This window comes from Gymnoscopelus braueri (genome assembly GCF_963280865.1).
Source record: "Gymnoscopelus braueri genome assembly, chromosome: 2".
Lineage (NCBI taxonomy): Eukaryota > Metazoa > Chordata > Actinopteri > Myctophiformes > Myctophidae > Gymnoscopelus > Gymnoscopelus braueri.
In genome coordinates this window covers 1,513,757-1,525,356 of record NC_137604.1, presented here as the reverse complement: position 1 = coordinate 1,525,356, position 11,600 = coordinate 1,513,757, and the positions used below count along the sequence as shown (strand labels likewise).

The 11,600-nt window shown below is 41.9% G+C and overlaps 1 protein-coding gene across 1 annotated transcript in view; it reads right to left on the bottom strand.

Annotated features, from left to right (window-relative positions):
- Nucleotides 1-1,979: 1,979 nt before the first annotated feature.
- The window catches only part of eif4a3 (eukaryotic translation initiation factor 4A3), a 17,163-nt gene continuing 7,542 nt past the window's right edge, over nucleotides 1,980-11,600 (bottom strand). Inside the window, exons 5-12 of the mRNA XM_080418833.1 lie at nucleotides 11,130-11,262; nucleotides 9,791-9,871; nucleotides 9,242-9,383; nucleotides 7,669-7,807; nucleotides 5,586-5,701; nucleotides 4,960-5,067; nucleotides 3,213-3,340; nucleotides 1,980-2,184 (exon numbers count right to left, since the gene is read on the bottom strand). Coding sequence (XP_080274959.1) covers nucleotides 2,168-2,184; nucleotides 3,213-3,340; nucleotides 4,960-5,067; nucleotides 5,586-5,701; nucleotides 7,669-7,807; nucleotides 9,242-9,383; nucleotides 9,791-9,871; nucleotides 11,130-11,262 — 864 coding nt within the window. The 3' untranslated portion in view covers nucleotides 1,980-2,167. The remainder of the gene's footprint in view (nucleotides 2,185-3,212; nucleotides 3,341-4,959; nucleotides 5,068-5,585; nucleotides 5,702-7,668; nucleotides 7,808-9,241; nucleotides 9,384-9,790; nucleotides 9,872-11,129; nucleotides 11,263-11,600) is intronic.

Here is an 11,600-nt window from a genome sequence, read left to right as displayed (position 1 = left end):
TTTATTTTTCCTAGTAAATACCGGTCCATATCTATCGGTCAGATAAGAATTAATTACATCAATAAACGTGTTATAATAGTATTTGGGTTTATTCCAGAGAAGAGATCTTACAAGCGTTGGACATGCATAGTTCCAGATATATTCTGCTGACGTTCAAACAGAGATACAGAGTAATTATACACATAGCGTGGTGTTACGCCTTTCATCATCACGTCAGCCATCAGTTATGTCTCAAATGGCTCCGTTTCCTGGGCAACCAAGGTTGGGGTATCGAGGTATTCTAATATTGTTGACATACCCGAAGGAGCCCATCAGACCAAAACAATGTTGCAGGCTGCCTGAGAGGCACACTTTTAACCATATTAACACATACAAATGGAAAATGGTACACTTTAGATCCATAAGAAAATGGTACAAAATCAGGCCCATCAGGCGTGGTCATTTTCGAGTATTTCGTCCCGGATAGAGAATTAGTCAAAGTTCCTAAGTTGTTCCCTGGGGTCATATTAGCCCTGGGGTCATATTAGCCCTGGGGTCATATTAACCCTGGGGTCATATTAGCCCTGGGGTCATATTAGCCCTGGGGTCATATTAACCCTGGGGTCATATTAGCCAAGAACAGTTGAGATATTCTCTCCTAAATGAAGTGCATACATATCTTAGCCAGGTCCTCTGCTAGTGTGAATATAAGAACACAGAGACTGACTTATCTATGAATAAAACATATTGGTAGAATAACCAATCAAGCATCTGTGTCATTTTAGATTTTAACCACTTCCACCATTATCTTATACTTTGGGCTATTCAAATGAGCTTGTAGATCTGATATTTTTTTCTGCAAATCTTTGAATATTTATTGTTTTAAAGGGAACATTTGTAACTTCAATCTTTGCTTCTGGGGGATTCTACAAATGTCTTCTAAATCCTAACAGTTCTTTGGAAAATAAATGTGTGTTGCTATATCAGTGGTTCTCAATTATTTTTTCATGTCAAGGACCCCCAAAATTATATGTATTTGGCCACAGACCCCCATCTCGTAATATTTTGTTCCAGGTGAAATTCTTGGACCGGTGCAAGACGGACAAAAGCGAAAGCATTTGCCAAGAATGAGTGAATCGCGGCCGTTGCCAAGCAAACCAAAGAGTACAACTCTTAGCGGTGGAAGAACGCAGCTAGCTGAGAGAAGTAATGTGAATTGCAGGACACATTGATCATCGACACTTAGTAGAGGTCCTGGTAGGACATAAAACCATCAGTACTAGAGGTCCTGGTAGGACATAAAACCATCAGTACTAGAGGTCCTGGTAGGACATAAAACCATCAGTACTAGAGGTCCTGGTAGGAGATAAAACCATCAGTACTAGAGGTCCTGGTAGGACATAAAACCAGCAGTACTAGAGGTCCTGGTAGGAGATAAAACCATCAGTACTAGAGGTCCTGGTAGGAGATAAAACCATCAGTACTAGAGGTCCTGGTAGGACATAAAACCATCAGTACTAGAGGTCCTGGTAGGACATAAAACCATCAGTACTAGAGGTCCTGGTAGGACATAAAATCATCAGTACCAGAGGTCCTGGTAGGACATAAAACCAGCAGTACTAGAGGTCCTGGTAGGACATAAAACCATCAGTACCAGAGGTCCTGGTAGGACATAAAACCAGCAGTACTAGAGGTCCTGGTAGGAGATAAAACCATCAGTACTAGAGGTCCTGGTAGGACATAAAACCATCAGTACTAGAGGTCCTGGTAGGACATAAAACCAGCAGTACCAGAGGTCCTGGTAGGACATAAAACCATCAGTACTAGAGGTCCTGGTAGGACATAAAACCAGCAGTACTAGAGGTCCTGGTAGGACATAAAACCAGCAGTACTAGAGGTCCTGGTAGGACATAAAACCAGCAGTACTAGAGGTCCTGGTAGGACATAAAACCATCATTATCGTTCATTTTAAACGTTTGACTGAATAAAAGAGAGAGGACTTCAATGGGAACCAAAGAACTTTATTTACAAAACATTGTGAGCATCAACAACACAACAGACCCACTACAGATTCTTGGCGTAAAAAAAAAAGAAGAAAAAAGGTACGAAATCTGTTGAAGCAAAAAAAAACACGAAGAAATAAAACCATTAAATGAAAAAAAATCAACCTCAGTGTCTCTGTGGTCCTTCAGATCAGATCAGCCACTGTGGAGAGAGAGAGAGAGAGAGAGAGAGAGAGAGAGAGACAGACAGAGAGAAAGGTGTCTAGTCAGTTACGTAGTTAAATCCATTTAGCAACCGGCCAAACACATATCTAAACATGTTTTCTAAATCCTAACAGTAAGTAGTTATATCGGTGGTTCATGTCAACGACCCTTAATCTGAACATATGTTGTTCCAGGGAGATTTACACACATTTTCAAGATTTTCCAATAATAGCAGATCTTCAAGCTCATAGCGCGCCACTTGGTGCTATGAGCTTGTATATCTGACATTTTTGAATAGCCAAAGAAATCTCAAAACGACCCGGTCAGATGTACAAGCTGGCGGCACAAAGTGAAGCGCTGTGAGCTTGTAGATCTGCTATCTTTGAAGAGCCAAAGCAACAACAAAAAAAAAGTTACAGATTTTAATGTGTTTAAAGCAGTTGGCTCTAAAGTGTGGTCCGGGACCCCCAGGGTTAAAGAGGATTCCATGGGGGTCCCCAGCTAAATCAGTTAATAGAGCATCGCTATCAGTTTAAACACTTTAAAACAACATTTTCTGTTCAGAAATACACAATCTACCATGAACACATGGTCTATCTGGGTAGAGTAGTACTGCTATAGACAATCTACCATGAACACATGGTCTATCTGGGTAGAGTAGTACTGTTATAGCCAATCTACCATGAACACATGGTCTATCTGGGTAGAGTAGTACTGCTATAGACAATCTACCATGAACACATGGTCTATCTGGGTAGAGTAGTACTGCTATAGACAATCTACCATGAACACCTGGTCCCTCTGGGTAGAGTAGTACTGTTATAGACAATCTACCATGAACACCTGGTCCCTCTGGGTAGAGTAGTACTGTTATAGACAATCTACCATGAACACCTGGTCCCTCTTGGTAGAGTAGTATTGTAGTAATTAACAGTAATTAACAGTAATTAACAGTAATTAACAGTAATTAACAGTAACTAACAGTAATTAACAGTAATTAACAGTAATTAACAGTAATTAACATACCGTTCATGGGCATCTCGTCTATCTGGGTAGAGTAGTACTGCTCGATGTCTCTCAGGATACGGATGTCGTCGTTCTTTACGAAGTTGATGGCCACGCCCTTGCGGCCGTAACGACCTGATCGGCCAATCCTGGAGGAGACAGGAGAGACGTTTACATAAACTGACCAATCCTGGAGGAGACGTTTACATAAACCCCGTCCGCTACAATGTAATCAGATTTATAAAAACACATCCTGCTCAGATTTCTTTCCCCCAGACGGCGTGTTTTGATGAAAACAAGCTCTTATTCAACCGTCCATAACTACACAACGGACCATCACGGTTACAATGTTTCTGTTCCGGTGGAAAGCTGAGAGACTCGTGTTTCCATGGAGACATTGTTTGTTTACATCCGGGTTGTAAAAAAAAAAAAATCGGCGGATCTAGCCCATACATGGGCAACTGACGGCACCTTCACTTAATGTGGCCCACAGGTTAATATCAGAATAGTGATATATTATTGATTTCAGCTGTTATGATTCATAACATGCAAACATGACCCGCTTTAATGACTTCAGTCTATATTAGTAGCTTAATGACTAGTATTAACTAGGGGCGGAAATTGGTCGGTACCTGACCATTCAATTTGATTCCGAGAGCTACGATTAAATTGCGATTCGTGATTAATTTACTCCCATTATCTTTTATTGATAATACAAACTAATGGAAGAGATGTGTCACTGTCAGCTGGAAGGTTTTATTTAACAACATCAACAATTGAAGAAAATAAACAAGTCATTTTTTGTAAAATAAAACTGACTTATAACAAAGGCTTCTCAATAGTCTGTTAACCAACCAAAATATGTCTGCTGCTCTGTGCAATTAGAGATGTTTTTTTTAATAATCGTTTTTTAATTTTAATAATCGATTCATAATTGCCCATATCCGAATCGCGATTTATTGCTGAATCGATTCTCCACCCCTAGTATTAAAACTCTATTGTCTTTTTATATACAAATGTTACTTTTCAGTATTCCAATAATGGCACAAAAAAAGAAACAGGATTTCAATTCAAAAGTAGCAAAAATAGCAGATCTACAAGCTCAAAACGTGTCGCGCTGTGACGCGTTTTGAGCTTGTAGATCTGCTATTTTTGTGTGACATAGAATGGCAAAGTACGGCATTAATTTACGAAACAAATCAAATACAGAGATAAGGTTTCTGTACAGTATGTGTAATGTGTTCCTCTGGAGTGAGTGTGTAAATATAGAGGCCCTCTAAATCACCTCCTGGATCTAGCCTGGTTGTCTGCCTGAAGCTGCGTGGAGCTTCAGGCAGACATTGGCTCCAGTGTTAGGCCATTACAAGGGGGGAGGGGCTTAGAATTTCCCTAAACCAATCCTAAGGGATCCCCACCCCCGACTCTCATTGGACAATACGTGTTGTACCAAATAAATCCTATAGGTTCACATTTACAACACCTGACCCAAGAGGAGGAGGAGTCCACTCAGAGAGTGGGCGGGGTCTATGGTCTGGAGGCACCAGGCTACGGTGGATCGTCAAAAAGACTCAAAATAATAATAAAGCGCTGGCAGTGATGGATTAATTCATTGATTAATTACTGCCAATGAATGTGTCAAACTGGCCTTCCATCATATGTTCTGTCCCGCCTTCTAAAACCCCTGTTCTATTGTGTGGACATAAATAAATGGTTAAAGAGAGTGTGTGTGTGTGTGTGTGTGTGTGTGTGTGTGTGTGTGTGTGTGTACCTGTGGATGTACAGCTCTCTGTTGTTGGGAAGGTCATAGTTTATGATGAGTGACACCTGAGGAACGTCCAAACCCCTGGCCCACACATCTGTGGAGATGAGCACACGACTACACACACACACACACACACACACACACACACACACACACACACACACACACACACACACACACACACACACACACACACACACACACACACACACACACACACACACACACACACACACACACACACACACACACACACAGATCAACAGTTAGAGTATGCACACAATATTTGTGTTCAAACTGAGTAGGTTGTGTTACAGTGTGTTATGTTTTTCCAGACTCGGGCAAATGTGTCATGTTGACAAAAAGAACAGATCTACAAGCTAACGACGCATCACGGTGCAACATGTTGCTAGCTTGTAGATCTAGTATTTGTAAATTACATCCAAACATTTGATTAATTCCAAACCTTTTCCAGGCGTGGAAAAACCTTTTATTAATATAATTAAAAAATATTGACAGGAATTTCACCACCGTGTCCATGGTGTTAAGGCGGACTCGTTCAGGTGTTTACCTGAACTCCTTCCTGGTGTTAAGGTGGTGTTGTGTAACAGTGTGTAGTAATAAGTGTGTACCTGGCTCCAGATCTGAACTCCTTCATGATGGACTCTCTCTCTTTCTGAGGCATGTCTCCATGCATGGACGACACGGTGAAGTTAGCCTCCCTCATCTTCTCTGTCAGCCAGTCCACCTTAAATAGAAAATATATAATAACACTGTCAGCCAGTCCACCTTAAATATGAAATATAATATAATACATTAAAACACTGTCAGCCAGTCCACCTTAAATATTAAAATATGAAAGCATTAACACATTTGAGTGCCAAAAACGAGAATTCTCCCCCCCACAAGGGGCGCTCTAACACAACTTAGGAATGATCTTAGGACCATGTAAAATGGACGGATGTGACGCAGCAAAAAAAAACGTCACTTCTGTCCTCTCCAATGATGGGATCTTGAGAAAAAGCTCCATATCTCCATATCTTTTTACAGTGTTCAAAACAAGACATGTTCGACGTGCGATCTCTCTCTAACGGTGGATTGCGTTAGAAATGTTATTGTTCCAGTGGTTAGACAGGACCCTCGACCATCACCCAGAGACCCTTTGTTTACATCTGGGTCCTCGTGGAGGGTCTACAGCTCTAAACACACAGCAGTAAACGGTAAGAAACGCTGGCACTACGTAGATGTACCCCGGATTAAAAAACCTCTGTCACTCGATGTGTTAAAACACTGTCAGTCAGTCCACCTGAAACATTACACAACAATACAACTGTAATCTAATAGCAACACACCTGGATTATAGTCTGGCCAATCAGAGGAGACAACAGCAACAGCTTGGTTACATACAAGCTTAGTTTATTCCAGTCAGACTATGGGATCAGATTGGTTTATCTGAGATGTAGTATTAATGAGCGTTCAGTCAGACTATGGGATCAGATTGGTTTATCTGAGATGTAGTATTAATGAGCGTTCAGTCAGACTATGGGATCAGATTGGTTTATCTGAGATGTAGTATTAATGAGCGTTCAGTCAGACTATGGGATCAGATTGGTTTATCTGAGATGTAGTATTAATGAGCGTTCAGTCAGACTATGGGATCAGATTGGTTTATATGAGATGTAGTGTTAATGAGCGTTCAGTCAGACTATGGGATCAGATTGGTTTATATGAGATGTAGTGTTAATGAGCGTTCAGTCAGACTATGGGATCAGATTGGTTTATATGAGATGTAGTATTAATGAGCGTTCAGTCAGACTATGGGATCAGATTGGTTTATCTGAGATGTAGTATTAATGAGCGTTCAGTCAGACTATGGGATCAGATTGGTTTATCTGAGATGTAGTATTAACACATTGAATGCCAAAAACGGTCCGGACCGTTTTTGAGGGTCCAAACGAGAAGTGCCGAAAACGGTCCGGACCGTTTTTGACCCAATTCTATTTTTATACATGTGGGCCACGTGGGGCGCTAAAACGAAACTTTGACATCACCCAATGAGTTTCTGAGAAGAAGAGGCTGGATCTGGCTCCATGTCAAAAATCCTTCCGGTCGGCGTTTTCAATGTTATCTCCTTGATTAAAAGCTTAATATCTCCATTTCTTTTTAATGTGGTGGAAACGAGCCGTTTCCGATCGGCGATCACGCTGCAATGGAGGGTCGCGTTAGAAATATTATTGTTCCAGGCGTTAGTCGGGACCCTCCGCCGTCTCGCACGCACGCTTTGTTTACATGCATTTCCGCGTCGGGGCTTCTCACAGCACTCAACGTATAACGCAAGTGGATGGAAGAAATGCTGGCACTCAACGTATAATATTTTAATAAACCTCTGGCACCCAATGTGTTAATGAGCGTTCAGTCAGACTATGGGATCAGATTGGTTTATATGAGATGTAGTATTAATGAGCGTTCAGTCAGAGACAGAGAGAGATGGATCGCTCAATAAACGACTGGACATAATATGACATTTAATGCCATAAATGCTGCATCTCACAATATTTAAATCACACACGATGATAGCTTGATGAAGGTGTGTGTGTGTGTGTGTGTGTGTGTGCGTGTACCTTTCTCTTGGTGTTACAGAAGATGTGTGTGTGTGTGTGTGTGTGTACCTTTCTCTTGGTGTTACAGAAGATGTGTGTGTGTGTGTGTGTGTACCTTTCTCTTGGTGTTACAGAAGATGACAGCCTGGGTGATGGTCAGGGTGTCATAGAGGTCACACAGGGTGTCAAACTTCCACTCCTCTCTCTCCACGGCCACGAAGAACTGTTTGATCCCTTCTAGAGTCAACTCATCACTGACACACACACACACACACACACACACACACACACACACAGGCAGGAGGAGAGACAGACATTTAATTGACATTAAGATATTATGGCTTATTATGGGAATAATGATATATTATTGATTTCAGCCGTTTACAATTCCAAACATGACCCACTAATGACTTCAGTCTATATTAGTAGCTTAATGACTAGTATTAACATTCTGTTGTCTTTTTTATGTCCAATATATTTTACTTTAAGTTCATAAAATGTACATAATTATAACTTTATAACTTTTCAGGATTCCAGTTAAAAAAAATACAACCAAAAAAGAATCTGGATTCCAATTAAAAAATAGCAGATGTACAAGCTCAAAACGCGTCGCACTGCGACGCGTTTTGCGAGCTTGTAGATCTGCTATTTTTGCTACTTTTGTGTGACATAGAATGACGAAGTACGGCATTGATTTACGAAAAAAGTTGTCTGACAGTATGTGTAATGTGTTCCTCTGGAGTGAGTGTGTAAATATGAAGGCCCTCTACATCAGAGTTACATCATCACTTTACTTTCTGGGTCTGTGCGATAAAAAAAAAGACCTCAAAGCTAGGGGCTGCAGGAACATTTTTTTTTCTAATTCAAAAATTGATTCTCATGTTTGACGATTCAGAATCCATTCTCATTTTTTTTTTAAATCAAGTATTTATGTATAACGACATTTTTGAGAAGTGGCAAATTCTGGGCTGAACCGGGAAAGAAAATCGATTTTGAAACGGAAAAAAAATGTTTTTGAATCGAGAATGGTTTGTTTTGAAAAAAAAAGTAAAAAATGGGAATCGTGACCCCCCAAGAATGGGAATTGAATGGTGAGATAGCAGAAGATTCACAGCGCTCTGGCCACGTTCAGCCGGTTAGACCAGGGGTTCCCGACCACCGGTCCGCGGACCGACGCCGGTCCGTGAGAACGACACCGGGAAGTCCAAGTTTCCCCCGTGGTGAATCTATAACGTTTATATATTTTTAAAATATATAAACAATTACTCAAATGGTTTCAAGTGCTTGTTTCACCCATTTCTGGTGGTCTGAGGCAAAAACTGAGCATTTTATATTTGTTCGCAGACCCTCATTTAGGGGGGGTAGGCGAAGTTTCAGAGCATTTTGGGCAATTTTCAAAACTGTAAGTGACTGTCAGTCAACTTGTGTTTTGATTGATACCCCCCCCCCCTCCAGAGTCCGTGGTAATTGTATGAACCGTCAGCTGGTCCGTGGGAACAGAAAGGTTGGGAACCCCTGGTTTAGACCACATATCTCACGTTGTGTTTATAGACAGTTGCGCCCCCCCCCCCCCCCCGTCCCCCCCCCCCCCCCCGTCCTTCTCAAACACACACTTTGCCCCCCGGGTCGAGGCATAAAGTTCTATTTAGCTGCCAGCAGGGGGGGGGGGGGGGGGCAGGGAGGCTCACCGTTTGACCAGGATGCGGATGGGGTCGGTCATGAACTTGTTGGTCATCTCTAGGATCTCGTGAGGAAGCGTGGCGCTGATCAGACACACCTGTGTGGCCGGGGGCAGGTAACGATACACATCATAGATCTGCTCCTTGAAGCCTGACACACACACACACACACACACACACACACACACGTTTAGAACATTGGTTCTCAAAGTGGGGTCCGGGGACCCCCAGAGGTCCTTGAGGGAGTTCCAGGGGGTCCCCATCTAAATGATGGATAGTTAGGAACTAAATGGACCCTTACAGGTCTGTAACTCTGAGAGTGTACAAATGGAACCAAATGGACCCTTACAGGTCTGTGACTCTGAGAGTGTATAAATGGAACCAAATGGACCCTAACGGGTCCATTTGGTTCCATTTGCACACTCTCAGAGTTAAATTAACATAGATTTTATAATATAAATTGGGGTCCCAGAGATAGAAGAGCCATTAAATGGGGGTCCGTAGCCCCTAATGCATGTTAAACTGGGGGTCCTTGAAATTGAGTGAGGAGGGCGGTACCTTTGTTCAGCATCTCGTCTGCCTCGTCCAGAACCAGCATCTTAATGGCCCGGGTCCTCAGGCTCCGCCTCCTGATCATATCTACACACACACACACACACACACACACACACACACAGCGTAAAGTTAGGCACAATTGTTAGCTTGTAGATCTGTTATTTTCAAATAAGCGATGTATATACGGGTTAAAGTGGTTCAACGTCAAACTGATTTCTGATGCTTGTAGATCTGCTATTGTTGGTGAAGGTTCCCCCCAGAACAGAGATGCTGGGGGTCCACTTGGGGGTCCAAGTGGTTCAACAACTAAAGTGGCATGTTAGGTTTTAAGCATATTTTGTCTGTCGCCATAATATTGTTAAACGCAAAAATAAATTGCCACAATAATCGTGACGTGGAATTGCATGAGTTGAGGCATTACGTCCAGTTTGACTCTGTTCCAAAGATACATATTGTGAAAAGAGCAGATCTACAAGCAACGCCTCGTGTTGTGAGCTTGAAAGATCTGCTATTCTCAAAATGTTTGCTTCTTTCTTAATTATTTGACTATTTGGCCATTGTTTGGCCTGTGTTTTAGTTCATTTTGAATATTTGTGTTTTAATTCAGTTAGTTTTAATTAGTTTTGAGAGCAGATTTGCTAGTTTTGATTAGTTTTTATTTTTGAAAATATTAATAGTTCTAGTTGTAATAACTAACCCATACATGGGTAAACTGGTGGCCCGTGGGCCACATGTGGCCCCCACCTTCACTTAATGAGGCCCACACCTTCACTTAACGCGGCCCACAGGTTAATATCAGAATAATGATATATTATTGATTATCAGCTGTTATGATTCATAACATGTAAACATGACCCGCTTTAATTACTTCAGTCTATATTAGTAGCTTAATGACTAGTATTAACATTCTATTGTCTTATTTATGTCCAATGTGTCTGTATTTAAGTTCATAAAGTTAACATAAGTATAACTAAATGCATTTGAAATTAAATACAAATTTTACTTTTCAGTTTCCAATTTAAAAAAATGGATACCAATTCAAAAACAGTAAAAATAGCAGATCTACAAGCTCAAAACGCGTCGCACTGCGACGCGTTTTGAGCTTGTAGATCTGCTATTTTTGCTACTTTTGTGTGACACCATACTAACCAAACACCCTGCCGGGGGTCCCTGAACACCATACTAACCAAACACCCTCCCCGGGGGTCCCTGAACACCATACTAACCAAACACCCTCCCCGGGGGTCCCTGAACACCATACTAACCAAACACCCTCCCCGGGGGTCCCTGAACACCATACTAACCAAACACCCTCCCGGGGGTCCCTGAACACCATACTAACCAAACACCCTGCCGGGGGTCCCTGACACCACATGCTGGCCGTAGTCCAGCTTCCTGATGTCCTCGCCCACGTTGGTGCCACCGATGCAGGCGTGGCATTGGACGTTCATGTAGTCGCCCAGAGCCAATAGGACCTGGAGAAAAAAAAACACATGACGAGACAGACAGGTCACACAGCCAATCAGAACACACCACGTACCAATGAGTGCATTTAGCAGAAACTCTTTATCCAGAGTGGCTTACATTAAAGGGATAGTTCACCCAAAACATGAGTCACTCCATGGAGACTTGAATCCATGGATATGTTTTAGTTTGTGTCTCATTCCTAAGACAATAATTTGATGAGCGGCAGCGGTTCCGGTAGGAGACACAAAGGAGACGAAAAAATAACTAAAAAAATGATAAAGCAGGGAATGCTCTAGGACGTGGCGGGATGATTTGATTGACAAGCTACCCGACCAATAGCATTCAT